The sequence below is a fragment of the Ochotona princeps genome, chromosome X, assembly GCF_030435755.1.
Source record: "Ochotona princeps isolate mOchPri1 chromosome X, mOchPri1.hap1, whole genome shotgun sequence".
Classification (NCBI taxonomy): domain Eukaryota; kingdom Metazoa; phylum Chordata; class Mammalia; order Lagomorpha; family Ochotonidae; genus Ochotona; species Ochotona princeps.
Window position 1 is genome coordinate 52,512,137 of NC_080865.1, and position 24,457 is coordinate 52,536,593.

General features: G+C 37.9%; 1 protein-coding gene across 2 annotated transcripts in view; it reads right to left on the reverse strand.

Annotated features, from left to right (window-relative positions):
• Nucleotides 1–24,457, reverse strand: part of CHM (CHM Rab escort protein) — a 200,922-nt gene that overhangs the window by 92,500 nt on the left and 83,965 nt on the right. For both annotated transcript variants that reach the window (XR_009244599.1, XM_058659249.1), the window contains exons 5-8: nt 16,255–16,630; nt 7,926–8,042; nt 7,299–7,419; nt 5,028–5,253 (exon numbers count right to left, since the gene is read on the reverse strand). Coding sequence is in view for 1 of the 2 variants with exons in the window: in XM_058659249.1 (XP_058515232.1) it covers nt 5,028–5,253; nt 7,299–7,419; nt 7,926–8,042; nt 16,255–16,630 (840 nt within the window). In the remaining variant the exon portion in view is untranslated. The remainder of the gene's footprint in view (nt 1–5,027; nt 5,254–7,298; nt 7,420–7,925; nt 8,043–16,254; nt 16,631–24,457) is intronic.

The following is a 24,457-nucleotide window of genomic DNA, read 5'->3' on the forward strand; positions in this document are numbered from 1 at the left end:
CAAACATATCAACTGTAAAAATGGAACATATATGACAGTGGAATAAAATTTTAAAGTACTAAAACAAAAGAACTGTCAACTCAGATTCCTTTACCTAGCAAACCTTCACTCAAGACAAAAAAAAAAAAAAATACAAACTAGGAAGCATTTACTACCAACAGATGAAAAGTTTTTAAACTGAATACTTGAGAAAGCAGGAACAGATTCATCACTGAGACTGTCAGATGAGACAAAAGATATGCAATAGTAAGTTAATCAGAATCAGAGGCATCAAAAATTTGAAAATTAAAGTATCAAGCAAAGCAGACTAAGGAAAGATAAGCAGTGTTATAGGATGGTGAAAGTGAACAGATAATGTAAAATGTTAAATTCAGAGACAAAGATTTAATAATTGTACATTTCTAAGCCTTTAATACATTAATTGAAAATAAATGTTAAAACCAACATGCACTCCTATGCTCATAGCAGCACAATCAGTAATTGCAAAAACATGGAAGCAACCAAAATGCCCATCAACAGAGGATTGGATAGGAAAGCTATGGTTCATCTACTCCATGGAATACTACTCAGCTATTAAAAAAAACAAAATGCAGTTCTTTGTGGCCAAATGGGCCAAACTGGAAACCATAATGCTAAGGGAAATGAGCCAATCCCAAAAGGTTAAATACCACATGTTTGCCTTAATTTAAGATGATATGATGTTATGCATGTTATGTTAATGTATGTTATATGTTGTGTATAAACTAAAATTGAAATGTCAATGAGGTGGTCACAGAAGGTGGTTAAGAACTCGCATTTACTTTTAACATATTGGTTACTCATTACTATGTCAATTAATTCCATAATGATGTAAATTTTTGCTGATGGTATGTTGGAGCTTTCAATTGACTGGGATGATACTCTGCTGGCTCTGTCTTCAGACCAGAGAGGGTATACCTAAGAAGCCGTTGAACTTGACTGGAAAATAAGATGATGGACTCTATGTTTGGTATACGCTTGCAATGGGGGAATCTCAACTGAACTTGAGCTGTGGTTATGCAACTAGGTGGAGGAATCCACCATGGTGGGAGGGTTTGGGGAGGGGTGGGGAGAACCCAAGTATCTATGTAATTGTGTCACATAATACAATGTAATTACTGAAGTTAAATAATAAATAATTAAAAAAAAAAAAGAATAAAACAGAAGGCATTGTACTATCTGAAAAAAAAAAAAAAAGAAAAGAAATGTTAATGTGGGTCACCCCAACTAGGCTGCAGCTCCCACTGGTTTATGTGAGAGCTGAGTGTGTGCTGGGCAGAATCAGGCTGGTCTGCAACATCCATTGGTTCCAGTGGAAGACAGGGCTGGAAACAGAACCGACCCAGCAATTGCAACCACCAGCTGATCGGGGCAATGGACGGTACCAGGCCCCGTACTTGCAATTACACACAAGAATCTGGTCTGGGAACACCTGAGACAAAGTTTCTTTGGGGATCTCCCCAATCAAACTGCAGGACTCGGAACCTTAACCATGAAAAGACAGAGGACAAAACAAGTCCGTCAATTACCCCAGCCATATGTTGGCAGTGAAAAACTGGGCAAACAGAGACTCTAAGATGGACTATGTCAATCAGTGGATTCTTCAATGACCTCACCGTGCTTGGAATGGCAAGATTGGCAGCCAATTCATAACTATCAAAACCACTTGAGCAAGACCCTCGGAGCATGCCCCACATCAGGGACCTGGGATGGGTGGGACACTGGGTGGGGATTCTTCCTTTTTCTCTCCCTTTATCCCAGATACATGACAAAAACAATGTAGAAATAATAGTCTTACCCACTTTCCTGTAGCCCTTGAACCTTTTTGCCCTAATTAACTTTGTAAAGAATGTAAAAAATTAAAACGAATTTTAAAAACAATAAATGTTAAAATGATGATTGATAGAAATATAGGGAGAAATTTGCGAAGTCAACATTACAATGTGAAATTTCAAATCACATTTCTCTATCATTGATGGATCAAGGAACAAAACACCTCAATAATTAAGTATGAAAACTACAACTTGAGGGTTAATTTATTAGACACTGAGACCAGTAATCAACAACTAGATACATTCTCAAGCACATATGGAAAAATTATAAAACCTAATGATATAACAAATCGTTTCTCGGCCTTTTGGCTAAGATGAAGTGTAAAACCTAATGATATAACTAATGATATAAACCTAATGGTATAAAGTACGTATCAACAAGATTCAAAAAACTGTTGCCATAAAAGCACAATTTCTTTCATAAGTTACATTAAATTCTAAGAGCAGATTACTAATGAGACTACTTTGAAACATCTCACAATACAGATGACTCAATGAAGAAATGCTAGTGAAAATTAAAACAGAACTAACTATAGTGAAAATAATACATGAGGAATGTGTAAAAGGACTGGCATCGGAAAGCTGCTGCCTGAAACAACAGTATTCCATATGGGCACCGGTTCAAGACTCCATTGCTTCACTTCTAATTCAACTCTCGGCTAACATGCCTACGAAAGCAATGAAGGATAGGCCAAGTGCCTGGGCCCTTGCACCCACATGAAAGACAGGGACAGATGAAGTTCCTGGCTGCGGCCTGGCTGAACCCTGGCTGTTGTTGTCATTTGGGAAGTGAACCAACAGATGAAAGATCTCTGTACCTCTCCCATTCTCTCTTAAACTGGGCCTTTCAAATTAATAAATAAGCCTTTAGGGGGAAAAGTGTGTTAGATGCAGAAAAGCATTAGAGGAGCCAACATTGCAGCACAGTGGGGTTAAGCCACTGTAAATTACTATCTGTGTGGACTATATGCTCGGCATATGCTTGCAAAGAGGGAATCTCAAATGAACTTGAACTATGATTAAGCAACAAGGTGGAGGAACCCACCATGTGGGGAGGGTGTGGGGGAGGGTGTGGGGAAGGGTGGGGAGAATCCCAGTTCCTACGAAATTACAACACAATGTAATTAATGAATAAACTTAATAAAAAAAATCTTTAAAAAAAATTACTATCTGTGATGTCAACATCCCTTATGGGGACTGGTTCATGTTACAGCTGATTGACTTCTAATACATAAAGCACCTAGCAGCAGCAGCAGCTCTGCTAAGTCCTTGAGCCTCCACCATCCAGAAAGGAGACCCAGATGAACCTGCTGGCTTCTAACTTCTTCCTGGCCTAGCCCTAGCCATTGCAGCCATTTGTGGAGTGAATCGAATCAAGTAACTGAGCCCTCATTCTTTCTCCATCCTTCTCCCTCTCTCTGTCTCTGTAACTCTGCCTTTCAAATGAAAAACTTTAAAAATTTTTTAAAAAGTAATTACAACTTTATAATTTTAAATGGTAACATTAGAAAACTCCTTAATACACAGTACTTAATTAACTGAGTTTCATCCTAAGAATAGCCTAAGTTAGGGGTAGGAACAGACGAACTTTAAACACACACACACACACACACACACACACACACACACACAGAAACTACTATGTAGGAGACAAAGTAGAGTTGATGTATTATGACAAAAATTTTTAATTGAAAAAAATCTCTGCAGCTGATTTTAAAAATTCATAATGGAAAGACTATAAAACTTATCCTAGGTATACACAGCTAAGACATGGACATGTTAGAATTTAAATTCAGGCAGTCTGTCTCTACAAATCAGGTTAATCAATGTATTATACTATCACCCTAAATAGCTAATTATAAAACACTGCTGCATCTGACCATATTAATCTTAATTGCCTCCATGTACCAGAAATACCTCAAAATACATGCAACACATATAATCATATAACTAAGAAAATATCAGTATTTACTCCTATAAATCGATGAAAAGAGAAAGATCCAACAGACAATTGGGGAAAAGACACAAGTATCCCACAGAAATGAAAACACAAATGATGAATAAACGTAAGAAGAAGCATAATTTCACAGGTTATTAGAGAAATGCAAAATAAAAATACATTATGATACTTTGCGTGAGTTAGCCTAACAAAAATTCTAAAATGTGGCAAACATGTAAATCTATGTGAATTTTACAAATTATTAGCCAAATGCAACTGGCACAATTCTCAAAAGAAACAACTAGACACTAACGTTATAAATTGTTAATAAATAAATAAATGCCATAGTTCAGGGGCCAGACTTCTAACAATAGATCCCTGAGAGATTCTTGAAAAGGTATAAGAATATTTTATAAAGTTCATGGGTGGACAGGTGTCTGACACAATGACTAACATGCCCACTGGGATGCCCACATTTCATATACAGTATCTGAGTTCAGATTGTAGCTCTGTTCCCAATCCCAGATAGCACACACACTGGGAGGCATCACGTGATTACTCAGATAAATGAGTTTGCCCAACTCATTTGAGAGATCTGGGATTGAGCCCCTGAATGCCAGCTTTGGCCTGGCCCAGGGCAGGTCACTGCACCTATTTGGGGAGTAGAAACCATGGAAGGGAGATTTCTGTGTGTTTCTCCCAAATAAATAACACACTATAAAAGAAAAGCTCATGGAAAATGGAATTAAAAATTTTAGTTTGGTGCAAAATAATTTGGAAATTCATGTATACTTTTCTTTATAATATGTATATATTCAATGAACTTTTAGAAGAACCCTTGAAAAACCTGAAAATCTGAGATATACACAAAGATGTCAGTTACAAAAAAAAGAAAGGAAACATCTTCTGTCCAACATAAAAACAAGAAACTGGATTGTAGAATATTCCCATTATTGTCTATCCTAGACAACAATAAAATTATAATTATGCACAAGCATCCTACCTTGAAACATAACACTGAGTGAATCTGCACTATTTTTATGCAGCTCTATCTTTACTATGCTCAAGAAAGAGGGCAAAATTAATCAGGTATGCAGGTAGGAAAGCAGATTCAGATTACAAATCAAATTTGAAAAATAAAGTATATATCTACAAATACTAAATCCTGAAGAAATCTCATTTTGGTCCAATTTTCCTTAATTTAGTATGAACTTCAGAAGAACTAAAACCAAACTCACCTGCAGAAGCATTGTGGGATTTCTCCTTGGCCATATAAAGGAAACAAAAATGGGGTGTTGCCATATCGCCCAAGGCAGTGAAGAAAGTGTTTGGTAGCTTTGAGACCATCTAAGGTTGTGGTGGCTGTCTCTGATGTCATTGCAATCGAATGCAGAACAAAATATTGGAGGCTGGCAGTTAATTTTTGAGTTTTTAAATATTCAGAAAATGTAACCTCTTCACAGCCTATGAAAAGATGGATGAAAATTTGTCAAATAAAATTGCACTTACATTTCTATTTATAATCACCGCCATAAAAATGACATCAAGTCTTTTGAAAGGACTTCACAAATGATGCTGGTGGAAACATTACTATTAAATTTTGGATAATGAGCTGATCTTTGGGCGAAAAAAAGACATCTCCCTATGTTTACCAAATCACTGGCACAACATTTATGCTTTAAATGATGAATCTGTTTTATATTTTATAAATTAAAAAATCATTAAATAATTCAGTAAGTTTGCATAGCTGGCAATAATCTCATTTTATTATCTTGACACACTGCAGAATAAAGCCAATAACTACATTTAAAGATATCAAACATGAAAAAAAGAAAATCTGCTGATGCAATGACAGAGTGTTACATGACTCATGAAATATATCTTCCTTACTAAAACCTAGAACACTCAACTCTGACTAAAACATAATTAAATTAATTTCTCTATGGCTCCTGCAATAACTCTTCTTATGTAATCGCACATCAAAATATAAAGAGTCCAAAACATTACTTTAAATTAAGAACAGGAAGCAATGTAACTGTAATGTTAGTTGTAGGAAATGAAATCTCAACAAAGTAAAACCTTTATAAACAAAAATTGTAAAAATTCTTGAATCTATGGACCTGAAAGTTCAAGAACAGCAATTAAAGTTTTATTATATCCTCAGGAGGAAAAAAAAAAAAAACACTGCTGTGCTTCGGCAATAGTGTATTTCAATTCTGAGTAACAATTCCAGATGAACTTAAAACTATGTATAGCTCTCTAGGGCCCAGCGAGCTAGCCTATTGGATATAGTCCTCGCTTTGAATGCACTGGGATTCCACATGGGCGCCAGTTCTAATCCCAGCGACCCCACTTTCCATCTAGTTCCCTGCTTGTGGCCTGGGAAAGCAGTCGAGGACAGCCCAAAGCCTTGGGACCCTGTACCAATGTGGGAAACCCAGAAGAGGCTCCAGGCTCCTGGCTCCTGGCTTCGGATTGGCTCAGCTCCAGCCGCTGCAGCTGTTTGGGGAATGAACCAGCGGATGGAAGATATTTCTCTCTGTCTCTCCTCGTCTCTATCTATCTGCCTTTCCATTAAAAATAAATAAATCTTCTTAAAAAAGGATATAATTTCCAATACCGAAATGATGCATTCGATGTGTGACAAATGAATCACAGCCAAGATTAGAAATCACTTCTGCAAATCTAGTGGCCTCACCAATTTGCCTTTTTATATTTTGTTAAAGTGAATACTTCAAGGTTCTAAGGCAGAGTATGCTTGAAAAATTATTAAGTATACACTTTACTTCCAATGAGAAAAAAGTGACATATTGAAAGAGGACACTGTGTATGCAGAGGCAGTTGTTAGAACTGTCATACAAGAATAAAAGTTTAAGTCCAGGACAGAATTTGTAAAATGAACAAGATAGCTGCCATGCAGCTGCAGTAGCTACTAGCCACAGGTTATTAGTAAACACTTGAAATTTGCCTAATGGGACTGAGATACTGTATTTTTAATTATATTTCATTTTAATTCAATTTAATGCCACATGTTGCTAATGACCTACCAGATACTGCAGAAATAGAATGCATTTTAAAACAATTACATTTTTAATAAGTAGCTCATTAAATCAGAGAAATATGAGCATTCTCTGTACGCTCCCTTCAAGAAGATGTTCATCATCTTTCTTTCTAATCCCAGTCACACACTTCAAAGATTTTGTGGTATAAAATGTTGCACAAGTTAGTACATTTAGAGAAAGATGAGGGAAAAAAAAGCAAAAAATAATCAAGGCTTCAGAGATTTTATTTTTCCTTCTGTAATTAGATAAAGAAATGTGAAAAAACAAAAGCAGAATTTCAACGTGAAATTAGAGGGGCTGTTAGCTTATGTTTCTCCAGGTTTCCTCAATTAGAATACAAATTTCCTTTTAATCAACTGCAAGTTATTTAAAACAAATTCTTATGATTTTGTGTTTTTTAAAAAAAGATCTAGTAACCGGAGAATGCAAACGAGTAAGAACCAATACCTTTATATTCATCAGGATGTTCCTCATACTCCAGGCAAAATGTAAGGAATTTCATTAGCATTCGCTTCTCTACCATACTAAGTTGTTTGCTATTAAAAACATCTGCTCTGGAACATGGGACCTGAAAATACATTGTAATTTTAAATTAAGAAACTGCTTTCTTGTGATTCAACCATAGTCCAAATTAAAAATTTTCCCCTTACATATTACAGAACTATCTCATTCTAGTAGGATCATTCATTTTTACCATCAGTCAGTTCTAATAGCATCTGTTCAATTCAGAGCTAATTCATTTAGGAGTTTTCTTTCTCAACTCTGCCAAGCTGCTTTTCATGACATTAAAAGGCCAATGGCACATCACCCATACCAGGAAACAAGTGACAGCCTAAATCTAGCAGATTTGCCTTTTTTGAGAAACTAACACTTTCTCAATACCAAAATTAAGTTGTGGAATAATTCATGAGCAAGTTAACAAAACAAAATGCAATTGATCAAACCCTACCCTGTTAGCACGCTTGGAATTTACAGGTTTAAGAGAAAATAACAATCTGATTGCTCATCCTTCCAAAACAACTGATAATACTTCAACTCCTAATCAGTTACTACAATATTTGACAAGCACAGTACCTGTTCCACTCTTCCTTCTCGAAATGCAAGAATCCTGGTAACGTTTTTAAACTCTGCATAACGACTAACATTAGATTTGATCAGAAGATCAATTAACAATCCTCGAGAATAGAGCAGCTGAACAAAGAAAATAGATAAACATTAAAAATGTAAGGCAAGAAAAAGTGACAAATATGGTTTAAATTACCTCTAAAATTCATACCAATAAATGTCACAATACATATTGTCATAATTGTTACAGGTTTGTAATGGATTACCCGAGATTCAAAGTTCAAAAATAATCCAAACTAATTTAAGTCTCTTTTTTCTTAATCTGACCCTCTTTTTTTAATTTATTTTATTGCAAAGGAAGTTTATAGAAAGAGAAAGAGAGACAAAGATTTTCAATCTGCTGGTTCACTCTCCGAACGGCCACAATGGCCAGAGCTGACCTGACCCCAAGTCAGGATCCAGGAGCTTCTTTCAGGTCTCCCTAGTGGATGCAGGGACTCAAGCACTTTTACCATTCTCCACCATTTTCCCAGGATACAAGCAGGGAGCCAAATGGAAAGTGCAACAGCTGGGAGAGGAATCAGCACCCATGTGGAAGGTTGGCACTTGAAGATGAAGAATTAGCCTCCTGAGCCAAGGCATAATCCCTGAGGGATTGATGTTATATCTTTCAGTATCCTTCATACCTACTCTCAGAAAGATAAAAACAACCATTTAAAAAGTATTATCTGTCATTCTGAATTTAACCATATGGCTAAATTCTAAACATTTGTGCATTTCCTCTATAGAGATACTTTTAAATAATGCCTATAACTTTGACAAGTGTTAAAAATGCAAATATTACACTGTGAGGATAGAAAAGAAAACCGGCTTTACTACACATAGTTAAAGGTAATCTCAAAAATTGAACTCAATCAACCAGTCGGGTATCCAAGAATTCAGAAAAGCCTTTCAGAACATCAGTAGCAACTAACTGAAATTTTATAATATTAGGTCAACATTGTATATAACAAACAAAATGGGCAAAACCTCTTTTCTAAAGATTGATGAAATATGGCATGTTACTTCATGATATTCTTAACACCATTTACAACCCATACATCCCATATTTTCAAAAATATAATCCCATCTTAAATATGTATCAACAGTAATACAGGAAGGTACTTCAAAAATGTCATTTGTTTAGAAAAAAAAATTTGAACATTTAAGAATCCCTCAAGAGGCCAATGCAATAGCTCAACACACTAATCCTCCATCAGGAAGCACCTGCGTCCTACATGGGCACCAGTTCGTGTCCCCGTATTCCACTTACAGACCCAGATCCTTGCTTGCACTGGGAAAGCAAAAGAGGATAGTACAGCCAACAGCCATGGAATCCCGTACCCACATAGGAGACCTGGAAGAGTCGTTAAATCAGCTCAGTCCAGCCATTGTGGCCATTTAGGTGAATAACCTCAGGGCTATCTTAAATCTAGGTTTCTCAGACAAAGATGGACTCCCAATGAAACTGTTTACTATATCTTGACAATAGGATGCTGGACTGGAGAAATCAAGATGGCGGAATAGGGTAAGGGCACGTTTATACAGACGGAAAAACATTTAATCAGGATGAAGCAGAGAGGACATATTTCAGGTTGTAGGAAAGGACAGAACAACAGCAGAGAGGTACCTGGAGACTGACACTCCAGCACGGCGATCTGAACTCCACAGCAGCTGGAACTCCACCAGCAACCAGGTGGGAAGGGACTTTCACTGGGAGATTGGGTGGTGAACCCAGACAAAGAACTGTCTGGCTGCTGGTCCGTTTGATTTGACCAGGAGCATAGACAGAGCAGCAGATCTCAGACGGGCAGTACAAGAACGGAGTGGATTTCACAGCCCAGTCAGCCTCCTAGAGCTGAACTGGGCGCCATTTTGCGTAAAGAGGAAAGGGCAAGGGAAAGGACTGAGCATGCACTGAGCTGGGAGCTCATTTCTGTCTCAGTAAACTACAATGACCTGGCATTCTACGGGTTCCACCCAGGGCAGGTCTGGGATAGCCCTTGGATTTGACGGCCAGCAAATCAAGAACCTTAGTGGTTGTATATCAGGCGCCATTTGGGGCACTGTGGCAATAGCTTTGGGAATGCGGGGGACAATAGTGAACTGCGCAAGTGCTAATCTCGCAAGAACTTGCTGAGGTCCGTGATTGCACTGGTCCTGCAGGAAAATTATAGTGACTGTGGCATCGTACCAGCCAAAATTGGTCCGTGTGGCACACAGACCTAACATCCAACAGGTTCCGAAAAGATCAGCACCACCAACAACCTAATTATATAGGACACCTGGCATCTCTCTAATCCCGGGACCTGCTCCAACCAGAAGTGGGAGAAAGGTTGCAGAGACAACAGTGCAGCCTCAGCACGGTATCACAGGAGGAGGAGAGTGGTGAGCCAGGAGCTGGGGCTGTGGAGACCACGGTGGAAACCTGACATAAGAACTCAGACCTGGAACTTGCTGGAGGTTGAGGCACAAGTGGCTGCAAGGAAAAAGGTGTGTACCAACCGCAATAAGTCAAATCGCATTGTAGCCCTGTGGGTGACACAGCTTAGAAACCTGAGCGAAGGAGAAGGCTCTGCTAAACAGAAGTACAATGAACAAGAGCAAAAGAAGAGACAAAGGCACAATGAATATTACTGCAAACTCCCCTGCAAGGGAGCAAAACCCATTGCCAACCTCAGAGTTAACTGAGGAAGACATCGAGAAAATGGGACACACAGAATCCATAAGACTCATTTAAAAGATTCTGATCAACAATGAGAAGCTCATGCAAGAGTTCAAAGAATTTAAGGAAGCAATAAAGCAAATCAAGGCTGGTATATCAGAAATCAAGAACACAGTGGAGCAAATAAAGAGTACAGTGGAGCGTCTCCAAAACAGAATGAAGCAAGCAGAAGAAAGAATCTCAGAATTGGAAGGTATTTCCTGTCACTAAGGGGAAGCAAACAAAAAGCTGGAAGCAGAGCTGGAGCAGGCCAAAAAAGTATTCAGGAATTGAAAGACACTCTTAAGAGGCCAAATCTAAGAGTTATGGGAGTCCCCGGAGGTGCAAAAAGAGAAGCTGAGTTTGCAAATGCGTTTGATTAAATAATAAAGGAATATTTCCCTAATCCAGAGAAAGAATTGGGAAACAAGATCCAGGAGGGGCACAGAACTCCCAACAGGCTTGATCAAAAGCGATCTTCACCATGACATATGATCATCAAGCTCTCTTCAATTGAACATAAGGAAAAGATGCTTAAATGTGCACGTGAAAAAAATCAATTGACATATAAAGGAAAGCCAATTAAGCTCACAGGAGATCTCTCCCAGGAAACTCTACAGGCAAGAAGAGAATGGAGTGACATATTCCAAATCCTAAAAGAAAAAAATTGTCGGCCCAGGATAACATATCCAGCAAAGCTTTCTTTCGTCTTTGAAAATGAAATAAAATTCTTCCACAGTAAAGAAAAGCTAAAGGAATTTGCCTCTTCCAAACCTGCCCTACAAATGATACTTCAAGATGTTCTCTTGACAGAGAAGAGGAATAGCACCTACCAAAACCAAAGGCAAACAGGAAGAACATCCCAGTAAAATGACAACAGAAGACTAAACCAATGAACAACCCATTCCTAAAATGACAGGACCAAAGTAACACCCATACATATTAAACCCTGAACGTAAATGGCTTAAACTCAATAAAACGTCATAGATTAGTACACTGCATTAAAAATCAAAACCCATCTGTTTATTGTATGGAGGAGACACACTTCAACAAAGATCAGCAGAAACTATATCACATGGATTTTGTTGTTTTCTGTTGGTTTCATCTCTTCAAAACACTTCCTTCTGATTAAATCATTCAATGACTCGTAGATCATGCAGTGGCATCATTTTCTTCAAGAAGGTTCTTGATTTTCACTTCTTCAGCTACACGTTAGTCATTTAACAGCATGTTATTTAACTTCTTGGTGTTGTTAATTTCTTTTTGCTCCCGGATGTTGATTATGTTTTGTGGCTTTTCATTTAAGGGGATGTATAGTTGCTGTGTAATGGAGACTATCATATCTAGTAACATATCATTTAACTTCAGGCATTGTAAATTTCTATTTTTCTTTTCATTGTTGATTTTGTATTACGGCTTTTCATTTAAGGGGATGTACAGCAGTTGTGTAATGGAGACTGTCATATCTAGTAACATGTCATTTAACTTCATGGCATTGTAAATTTCTACTTTTCTTTCTATTGTTGATTTTTTTTTAAATAAAGCAAACATTTATTAAACTATAATAAAAACAATTTACCTTTGTTAAAATTTGCTTCTGTTCAAATTTGTTGAGATCACACGTAAAAGTATCCTAATATTACTTTGGCTGGTATTTTCTAATTACTGTATAATATTTTGGGAATGCAAATTTTATTTGAATGTCAATTACAGTTAAGCATGTGCCGTTTGTTTTTCTTGCTCAGGTTTTGTAATTTGATGGGATGTTTTTTTATTGTTGATTTTGAATGATGACTTTTCATTGAAGGAGATGTACAGTAGCTGTGAGATGGAGACTAACAATCAGATGTGAGGATGTAGTGTTGTATGCATTTCTGCTTCCAGACAAAGATGGACTTACAATGAAACTGTTTACTATATCTTGACAATAGGATTCTGGACTCTTTGCCATTGTCTAGGCCCGCAATGATGGACATATGACTGAGTATGAAGAACTATATGTTAGTAATGATATAGAGGAACTGGGGGGGAGGGAACTGGGGAGGGGATAAGTGAATATGAAACTGTATTATAAAATAATAACAATAATAAAATTTAAAAAAAATTTAAAAAAAATATGCTGGACTCTCTGCCATTGTCCATGCCTGCAATGATGGACATATGACTGTGTATCAAGAACTATATTATAGTAATGATATAGGGGAACTCAGTGAGGCAGGAGAGGGAATTGGGGAGGAGATAAGGGAAATCCCAGGGCCTATGGAACTGTATGATAAAATGATAATAATAAATGAAGTAAAATAAGTAAATAAACGAATAAATAAACAACAAACTAGGTTTCTCAATTAACTATGCTTTCTTCAGGTTTCAAATTATAAGGATTAGGGCCCGGCGGCGTGGCCTAGCGGCTAAAGTCCTCGCCTTGAAAGCCCCGGGATCCCATATGGGCGCCGGTTCTAATCCCGGCAGCTCCACTTCCCATCCAGCTCCCTGCTTGTGGCCTGGGAAAGCAGTCGAGGACGGCCCAATGCCTTGGGACACTGCACCCGCGTGGGAGACCCAGAAGAGGTTCCAGGTTCCCGGCTTCGGATCTACACAAAACCGGCCCGTTGCGGCTCACTTGGGGAGTGAATCATCGTACGGAAGATCTTCCTCTCTGTCTCTCCTCCTCTCTGTATATCTGGCTGTAATAAAAATGAATAAATCTTAAAAATAAATATTCAAATTATAAGGATTAATGAGGCACCAATTCAGTGGATTGATCTTTCTGTTTTTCCCTCTGTAAACATTCCAACATAAATAAATCTTTAAAAAGGAAAAAAACCCTTGAAAGAACTAATAATTTCAGAACATTACATACAAACCTATTTTCACATAATAAAATCTAATAAAGCTCAAGGCATAATCCCAGCTTTTAACAGTAATTTAAAATATTACTGAAATAGGCCCAAAGTGATGGCTCAACTGGCTAATTCTCCACCAGCAAGCACCAGCATCCCATATGAATGTCACTTTGTGTCCCAGCTGCCCCATTTCCCATCCAGCTCCTTCTTTATGGCCTGAGAAAGCATAGGAGGATGGCTCAAGGCTTTTGGACCCTGCACCCATGGAAAACCTGGACGAAGCCTCTGGTTCCTAGCTTCAGATCGACTCAGCTCTGGTCAATGTGGCCATTCGGGAAGTGAACCAGCAGACAGAAAATCTCACTGTCTCTCCATCTCTCTGCAAATCTTTCTTTCCAATAAAAATAAATTAAAAAAAAGAATCACTGAACTTTCAATTTTGATTCTCCAAGAATATCATATTTAAACTTAAATCCCATTTTTGTCATATTCTATGTGACCTGCCACAGTGAATTCATAATGATGAGAAGTTAACTAACATGAAAATTTTATTGAAAAAACTGGAACTAGATTGAATAATTAACAACTGTGGTTTTCCTTGCCATGTTGTTTCCATAATTATTAGAGCTCAGAATAATGAATTATAATTGCTTAACTATTTCATCTTTGGTTACGTCTCATTAAGTCTAAGCAGTATAATAAATTAAGCATTTTATCTGACCAAAATTTTCCCTGATTTATTATGTTTAAAAGCTTATATTCACAATTGTTGATTCCAAACTGTAAATTTCCCAAAGTATTTAGGAAGTATGCCATGACAACTTCGGAATGGAATGCGTATAGAAATATAAAGCAGCATGAAGATGTTAAATTAGACTTTAGGAAAGAGGTAGGGCTTAACATAGATCTATGAATCATCCTAAACTTAGATGTGTTAAATGAAATACTTTAGAATACATGAAATTTGCAAAGCGTGAACAAATGCTCCAATAACATACAATACAGTACTTTCCACCCAGTCAGTACTAAACAAATGTTCACTAAATGAGTGACATTCTTAAAAGTGATCAATAATATCAGCTCTTACTATAAAGTCTTTAGATAATTCTGCTTTTGTGAAATGAAAACAAGTAATGATTATTTATTTAGATTATGAACCTATGAAAACTATGTACAAAGTACAACTGCCTTAGTTAACTGCCGCTAGACATTTTTCAAAATGTATTTACCCTAAGGAATCCAGTTCACTAACCAATAAAATCAGTGAAAATACCCAGACATCCCTTTCACAAACTACTCAAATGTCTCAGTTTCTAATCAAACTTGTCTATTCCACACAGTATTTACACAAATAGTTTTCTATCCTAATTTCTACAACTAACACTTTCCTGTGGAAGGTAAATATTTCATATAAAACATCTTACATCTTTATATCACTGATTGTTATTCACAATACATAATACAAGTTCTAAGTAATAATGAAATTTTTTCATGATAGGCCCATTTGTTATGACTAGTTCAGTTTTTTTGTTGAGTTTTTATTGCTGCTGAGTTTTTTAGAGAGTATTGTTCGTAAGAACTGTAAGTCTATTATTGTGCTAGAATTAAACTTCCATCCAGACAAAAATAAGCACGTTGACAGAATGCTAGATTTAAAATCATGACATGACAAGGTCAAAGTATCTAGATAGGAGAGATACAATTGACAGTTTGGAGAAATAAGTTGAGCCGAGGCAGTACCAACTCAGATAATGACAGAATACAGAATGCTACATGACAAAATGAAAACTTGATAAAAATAGCAAAAAACTATTCTCATTTTCAGGCATCAACTTCATAGAGAGTAGGACTAATGTGATTGCAACAGCAAAATGTGAGGGCCTGAATTGGTCCCTCTCTTATTCTTATCATTTGCAACTTGAAGAAAGCACAATAAATTGAGAAATCTAGTTTGAAGGCAACTCAGTGACTATTCACTTGTCTTCAATTCCTCTTGGTTTGCTTTTGGCTTAACAAATTTTTTCTCCATTTTTATTCTACTTTTCCCTAACCCTGAAACTCTATCATGACCCTTTAAGATTGTAATCTTTAATCCCACTGCTTTTGTAGTCTCTTGCACTATCTTGCTCCCTGTAAACCCATTGCAACTTTGCACCCTCCTAAAACCCAAGACTTGTCTGAAATCACATTAAAAATTAATGCTAGAGTGAAGGATGGAAACCTAATAAACACAAGAGCATTCTTCCCATCCTCCCACTATGTAATTATCCTCCAAAACTCTTAAACATGAACACAAAATTTTCAAAACTGCACTGCTTCATTTGAAAAATTCATCATGCAGATGTTAAAAGAATTATATACAAAGTTTTTAAAAGTTTATGTAAATTGACTATCAATAATATGGATGGGTAAGAAGGTTAATTAGCTGTTTAAAAAAAAGAAGAATTCACATGTCCATGCATTACAATACTCCAATGCACTATGTGATCTAATGCAAAAGCACTTTAAGTGCAAAAATAATGTTTAGTTATAAATGACAAGAACACATTAAAACCACCTTAACATGTGGATTATGAAGTGCTTTCAAACTTAAATACTTTAAATGAATTATTGACTTTTGGTTACTACCTCTTTATACAATAAATGCTCTGTGCTTCAGAGAATAAAATTATAAAAATTTGATTTATGGGGTCCAGATGCTAGATTTCATCAATTATTGTTCTACAATAAGACGGGCAAAATTGGTACTTACCTTTGATACCAAATCAACATTAAATCTCCTGCCTTCTTTAATAATTTGTGAATAAGTAATCCTATCTTTCTTCAGTTGCTCTTTGGTGTCTGCTGCCGTGGGCACATTTGTGCTTGCTGCTTCTTCTTCTGAGCATCTGTCATCATGGTGGTTTTCCTTCCCTCCTGTCCCTTCAGCATCATTTACTTCCGGGGTGCTCTCAGGATCACTGCTTGGAGTTTGTTCCGCAGGCATTTCGCAGCTCGCACTGCTTAATGACTCATCTTCTGTAGGAAGGCAGGCAGACTCCGCAGCTCCTGGGGACTTCACAGATGTCACAGTTGCGGGATTTTTCTGCAGTGCACCAGCTTCTTCAACTTCGTCATGTAAATCCTGACTAATAACAAATTACAATCATCAACATCATGCTTTTGCTACCTCTGCCCTGATACATTTCCTCTGTATTGCTTCTGCTTTGTATGGCAATTTTTCTTTACTCTCTCCATCTTATAAAATTCAAGCATATGTTTTGGCGTATGTGATCCAGACACTACAATTTATTTAAGGTTTTAATGCGACATGAAACATAATTAAGATTTGGGGGAAAAAAATACACAAAGAGCTCAGCTTTTAAAAAGTCATGTCACATGCACACTTTTGATCATTTAAGGCAGTCATTGGAATTACATTTAGAAGCAAATCGACATAATACTAAAGAGCATAGACCGCACAATTAACATATCCTATTATCAGTCAGCTCTGTGAATATACACAAGTTATTTATACTCTTTGAGCCCTAAATTCCTGATTTTAGGCATAATATCACCTCCCTCATGAAGCTGGTTTGAAAATTAAAGGAGGTATTGAATGCAAAGACTATGGCACAGTGCTGAGGACATAATAACTATTCATCAAACAGCACTACTACCAAGAAATTCTTGACTAGGGCATGTAACAGAGGAACAGACAGTGATATGGGGGAATCTGCATAAAAACTTTAAAAATGATTTTAATGAGTAATCCAACAAAATCTGAATTCTTTCCTGTAATACATTGTTTCAGTTTTAATCTCTATTACTCTTCTCTATGGCCCGTTCCTAAAGTTATTATTAGAATTAGCATTCTCAGTTCATCATTGCCTTATCTGCTCTATAAATTTCCCCATGATATATTTATTTTATTTTATTTTTTTATTCATTGATTACATTGTATTATGTTATTATGTAATACAGTTTCGTTGGAACTGGGAATCACCCCACCCCTCCCCCCACCCTCCCCCCATGTGGAATGTTCCACCTTGTTGCATATCCACTGATCAAGTACAGTTGAGAGTCCCTCTTTGCAAGCATAAACTAAAGAGTCGAACATCTTATAGTCCAATCTAGTTCCTCAGCTTCCTGGAGAGACCCTGTCCGGTCCAAGGGCAGAACCATCAGATTATCAACCCGATCAATTAAAGGCTCCAACATACCCTCAAAAACAATTAACTTCGTTGTGTAACTAATAGTTATAGTATTGAGTAACCAGTATGTTAAAAACAATTGCGGGCCCAGCGGCATGGCCCAGCGGCCAAAGTCCTCGCCTTGAAAGCCCGGGATCCCATATGGGCACCGGCTCCAACCCCGGCAGCTCCACCTCCCATCCAGCTCCCCGCTGTGGCCCGGGAAAGCAGTCGAGGACGGCCCAAACCTTTGGGACCCTGCACCCACGTGGGAGATCTGGAAGAGGTTCCAGGTTCCCGGCACCCATGATATATTTTTAAAGATTTAGTTGATTTTTATTGGAAAGTCAGATATGCAGAGAGGAAGAGAAACAGAGAGGAAGATATTCCGTCCAATGATTAACTCCCTAAGCGGCTGCAATGGCTGGAGCTGAGCTGATCCGATGCTAGGAGCCTGCAGTCTATTCCAGGTCTCCCACATGGGCGCAGATTCCCAAGGCCATCCTCGACTGCTTTTCACAAGCAGGGAGCTGGATGGAAAGTGTGGCCACTGGGATTAGAACCAGTGCCCATAAGGGATCCCAGTGCGTATGAGGCAAGGGCTTTAGCTGCTAGGCTACTGCACAGAACCTCTCTATAATATTTTATCCTCTACAGAATCCACTACTTTCATTGGGTTTCGCTATTGCTCAGTAACTGGGTCTGATTGCATGTGATACATTCTGGCAAGCAAACATCTGCTGACACTCCAAGAACTAACAATAGCCCTTCCTTAAGGCAAATCTAAAACCCTCCTCATAAAATGTTTCATCTTCCTATCTCTAAACAAAACCATCTTCTTTATTTACTAACTGTGAGCTCATATTCGCCAACATCCCACATGCTGTCTCCAACTCTGATTGCCATGTTTTGGCCCAATTTATTTCTTCTGAATTATCCTGTCCACTGCAAATAAAATCACAACGTCCCATTCCCAAACAGAATCACATACTTTAGCAATCTATATTTCTATCCTAAGTTTAAATTTTACCACAAAGACAACTTTCTTGACCCAATCATATTCAGTAACACTGTTGCTCCATGACCTCATAACATGCATATGTAGCTTTCCTTGAACTTTTTAAAAAATCAATTCTTTTTTCCTAATATTTACTTTAGTTCTAGAAGTACACTTTAATTCTTTTGCAGGGAGACCATAATATCTTCCTGGTGAGTTTTCACATCTATGGTACTGTTACACATACATGTTATCTAATAAATGCTTGAACAATGAATCGTGAATGTAACAGATTTTCTTTAAATATTAAATGAACTTGTTTGTAAACACAAAATGCGAGGCAAGGAAAACATGATCTTTTGCAAATTCACAAGAGTACGTGTAGTGAAAAGATGAATCTCCTTATTAAAATTAGTACAATAACTGCAACAGGAAATACTGAAAGAAAATCAAATGTTAGAGAATTAAAATGCCCGATTTATTGTTACAATACAGAGATTTCAATGAAAGAACTAATATTATTGTTACATCAATATTTTACAAGACATTAGGCTATTATCTTAATTTCTTGGATTCTCCACATATGAATTGGAGATCAGGCATCTCACATCTCTGAGTTTGATTCTTAATTCCAGGGCCTGACTCAAGCTTCCTGACAGTGGAGACCCTGAGAGGCAGAAATGATGGCTCGGGCATTCTTCATACCCCCATGGCAGAACTGGATTGAGTTTCCAATCGACAATGCGGCCCAGTCCAACCCACAGCACAGACTACTGTAAGCTTCTGTTGTCTCCCCTGCCATTCCTCTCCCTCTGACTCTGCCTCTTAAATATAGAATGTTTCACTGGCCTTATGTTTCATGAGACGATAATGGAGATAATATATGTAAAAAGACATAAAGAGAGAGAGAAAGAGAGAGAAAGAAAGAGAAAGAAAGAAAAAAGGAAGTGCAGAACTGATGTCTAACACAGTCTAAAAAATCCTCCCTGGTGACCCCAGCCTACATATCTGTCTGCTTTTCTAAACCACTTCAAGTTAAGCATTGTGTCATCTGCATCCTTAAACTTACGGACAATTATGTAGCTTCCTCTAAATGTTAAAAACTGCATGTGATTTTACATTTATTTTTAATTGTTATTTCCCATTATTCCATTACTACTATTGCTCAAGAAGTACAATAATTAAACATTAGAATTCTAAATAAATAGAACTTTAAGTGCCTATTACAACGCAAATCTTAACCTGCTGTTAATTCACTTTCTTCCAGCTTTAACATTATACCAGGAAAAGGGGAAACAATCCTCAATACGCAAATAGGACAAGAAATAATTTTCATGTACAAAAGATGATATATCTCATTAAAGCATTTGACACTATGCAGTTAATAAGCAACTTCTACCTAAGAATCACTTGAATTTCTGAAACCTAAGCATGAATTCGTAACTTTCCATGATCTGTTACAAATTTAAAATTGGAATGAGAGCTTTTATTTCTTAATGTGAAATAACATGTATTCTATGGCATGTAAACTACAATCGTGAGCACTAATGGATACTAAATTCATCCTATATCTTTGTAATTCTGTGAGATTTTGCACCACAAAATCTATGAGATATTGCACTACAAAAATGAAGTAAATTTACACACTCAGATACTTACTTTTACAATGAAAGTATTTTATCCACTGGGTAGTGTGGTATCATGGATGTGCATACATATTTCCCAGCTTACTGAAATATAACAATACACTGGCAATAGCACAGACTTTTGAGTTTGATAAATACAGGTTTAAATATGAGTCTCCTATCTCTGGCTGTCCCAAGGTTCAGCTTATTTACCAGTAAGATATATCCATAACTTATGCATATGGCTGTTGCACAGAATGAAATTAAATGTAATAAACTATATAATGTACCAGGTAACAGCAACAGCCTTGAAGGTGATATCCAATAAACTCTAGTCCTTTTTTTCACTTGCTCCCATAAGTCAATAATGTCATCACAGACATGAAAAAAATTGTTTCACTGTAAAATAGTGTCTGTACTGCAAAAACATTTCTAGGTTCAAAGTAAAAATTATCCAACAAAGTTAAACAGTACACAGGATAACCAAGCTTTGATAATAAAATCTAGATCGTTCCTTAAAGTACGGCACAAATTGACTTAACAATTATAAAAAGAAAATTGAAAAATTTACATTTAGTAGTTAACCTACTTGTTTAGTAACTCAAAGTACTAAATTTAACATTCAAATGATTACTAAAACCTATCCATTGAAATTTCTAAATGCTTATTGAAAATGAGTAAGCTCAACAGCAATAAAGAAAAACTTCCCTTAAGTTTACAGAATGAGATACTCTTGACAAATACTCAGAAGTACATCCTAAGTGATAGGTTTACACTGATTCAGTTGCACTCAGTCCTACTGGCAAACAAAGTCAAAAGCCAGGAGGCTACTGATATAGCTAGAATATCAGTTATGGGGGAAGGAATTTGGTGCCACATCTCTTTCTGGACTGCCTAAACCAGCTTCCTGCTAATACACTTTCTGGGAGATAGCAGATGATAGGCCAAGTTTTTGGTTCCATGCTCAATACATGGGAGATCAGGATGGAAATGTTGGCTCCTGGATTCAGCATCGAACTATGCTGTTGTAAGCATTTGATGAGTGACTCAATCTCTCTCCTTTTCAAATAATAAGAAAATCAAGCAAGTTATCTTAAAATGCATTATTGAATGTTTACATGCAAAATATACTTGTTCAGTTGATATATAATATACTTGATTAGTCAATTCTTGTATTCTAAAACTATCTATTCATCTATCTTTTAAATTTACAAGGATACTTCAAACAATATTTCATATATGAAAGACAACATCGATTCAACTTTAACATAAATCTGCAGGCTGAATATCCCTTACCTGAAACTGCTACCAGAATGCAGATTTTTTGTTGTTGTTGAAGATTTTGGAATGCTTGCATATACATAATGTGGCATTTCAGAAAAGGACCAAAGTCAAAACATAAAATGCACTTATCTATCAGATATTCCTTATACACATAGTCTGAACTACGTTTTAGACCATACTTTTTAATGCACCAACATTTGACTCTGATCTGTCACATTAGACGGGTGTGGATTTTGTCACTTGCTAGCACCATGCCAACACTCAAAAAATTCCAGATTTTGAAGCATTTCAGATTTGAGGTTTGGAATACTCTGATGGCCAGTGTGTTCATTTTTAATTGCATATGCCACGAGAGTAATGTGTAAGAGCAATATTTAGTAACTGAGTGCTAAATAGTTGTCCAGCATTAATATATAACCACAAGGTCCTAATGAAGTAAAATAACTTTATAAAAAGCAAAGACAAAGAAAACATAATTAACCTGTGCTATGTGGATATAACACCCGTCTGATTCATAATAAAAACCTAGTAGAAAAAGACATAACTCCTCTATGCATTTTCTAGTTAAATAGTTATAAACAAAACCAAAATTAAAAAGGCAACCTCACTTACAACTGCTTCAAAGAAATCAACTAGTCACACAATTAACAAAATGTGTACAAAACCAGTATGCTAAAATTTATAAAATCCATTGAAAAATTCAAAGACAATCTTAAAAAAATGTAGAAATATGCCACATTCAAAGACTGGAAGAATACATATAATCATGATGTCAAGTCTTCCCAAAATGATTATATAAATCCTATTAAAACCCAAGCAATTTTAATAGGTTTAGACAAGTTTATCAAAACATTTATATGGGATCACCAACCCTAGACTAGCTAAAACAATCTTGACAAAAATAAATAAATAAATTGGGAGGAATCATATTTCCTGATTAAAGACCAGTTAATATAGCTGCAGTACTGAAGACAGTGTGGTACTGGCAGAGGCAAAAATCAATGGAAAGGAATAATAGGATAGAAACAGACATAAGTATAGTCAACTGGTATTTCAAAGGTACAAAGCAATGAAATGGAGGAAGAATGGCCTTTCCAATACATGTTGCAGTATACACGAAGTATCTCTGGGTTGAAAATTTAAAAAAAAAAAAAAAAAGAACATCATCACACTTTAAAACAAAATAAACTCAAAGTGGATCACGGACTTATATGTATAATATAGAACTACGCAAATGCTTTTTAGGCAAATGAGAAAATCCTGATCTAGAGGAAGGTTTCAGATACGAAATTAAAATCATAATCTATAAAAGAAAAAGAGCTCTTTTTGCCCCTGCCCAGCTGGCGACGGCAGGTGTGGCTCCGGGATGGCAGGTCACATTGATCCCTGTGCTCTTCAGGAGCTGGGGACCAGCTCAGGGGCCAGCTGGGGTCTTTTAGCCCCCGCCCAGCTGGTGGCAGCAGGGGTGGCTCTGGGCTAGGCAGCTCATGTAACAACTGCACTGGGAGAAGCCCTCTGGCCACCTGGTGGTGACACACTCTAGGGATTTGGGCATGTAGGCTATGGCCCACCTCAGGCTAAGAAAGACCTTAGGGTTCATATCCAGGAGAGGAATGACTACTGTGGGACATCAATGGACAAGAACACTGTACTTTCACGTGAGGACGCCGAGTCTGAGTGGCTAGAGGGGGGGAGGGGAAATAGGAAGATCTTTAAAGGTTAGTGGGAAGCAAAGCACACGTGGGAGACCTGAGCTGTGGTAGCTAGCATGGACCCTCACTGAGCATCACTCACTGGCACACACTAAAGCCAACCAAGGCTAGGACCTATCAGACAGGACAAGATCACAGTAACCAACAGTGAGAGTCAGATCAGGGGAAGGGTGAAGTTAGGATGGGCCAAGATAATAACTAGCACATGAGAGAATCAGGGTTGCAGCAGATTCCATGGGGGATAAGTGGGCTCACCCCTGTGGAACCGCAATCTCCACTGGCACAACCAAGAACTGTGGATGGGAACAGGCCAGGTTGGGGAGCTAACGGGACACCCCAGCAGGGTTGGGAATCCCACTGGTGAGCCCGAAAGTCAGACTGAAGGCAGAAGGCTGGGCTGGCCACCGCTATAGCCTCTCTCAGCGTGGGTGAGGACGGACTGGGGAGTGACAGACTGGGCTACACTACAGCACTCACTGGTACTCGTCAGCGCCAGGGTGGGTATAGAATGGGCTGGGCTACGTTGACTCCCAATGAACTACGTGAAAACTGTGTTTGGGCACAGACCAGGTGTGGTTAGGCTGCAATATCCAACAGTAAGAACCAGTACGGGCATGGGGCAGTTGAGTAAGACCACTGTTTCTACCAGGACAAGAGGTGGACAAAACCAACCTGGGCCAAGGACCCCACTGGTGTGTGCGAGATCTGCCACTGGGAGGAAACCCGACAGAGGAGTTTGGAAAACTCTTTGTAGGGATGCCGTCCATGCAGGTAAGTACAAAAACCACTTCAAGGAGTAGGCCTGACCATGCCAGGTTATAGTACCCACTGGCACACATGTGGGTCAGATCTGGGGACAGATCAGGCTTGGCCACGTAACAACATCCACTGGCAGATCTGAGAACCAGGACAGGGTGTGGGAGGGGCTGGGTCAGGCCGCAATACCAGCCAACTCACACTGGAGATGCTGAGGTGAGGCAAACCATGCCAACCTGGAGTCTGGGAGTCAGGTTCTTGAGCCACAGGGGCGGGGCTCAGGTTGCGTGGCCTGGGTACCAGAGCCCACAAGCTCAGTGGGTGCTGGATTCATGAGCCCCAGGGGCGGGGGATCTGGCAGGGCTCGGGTCACCTGGCCCAGGTCATGTGGCCCACTTGTGAGGTGGGT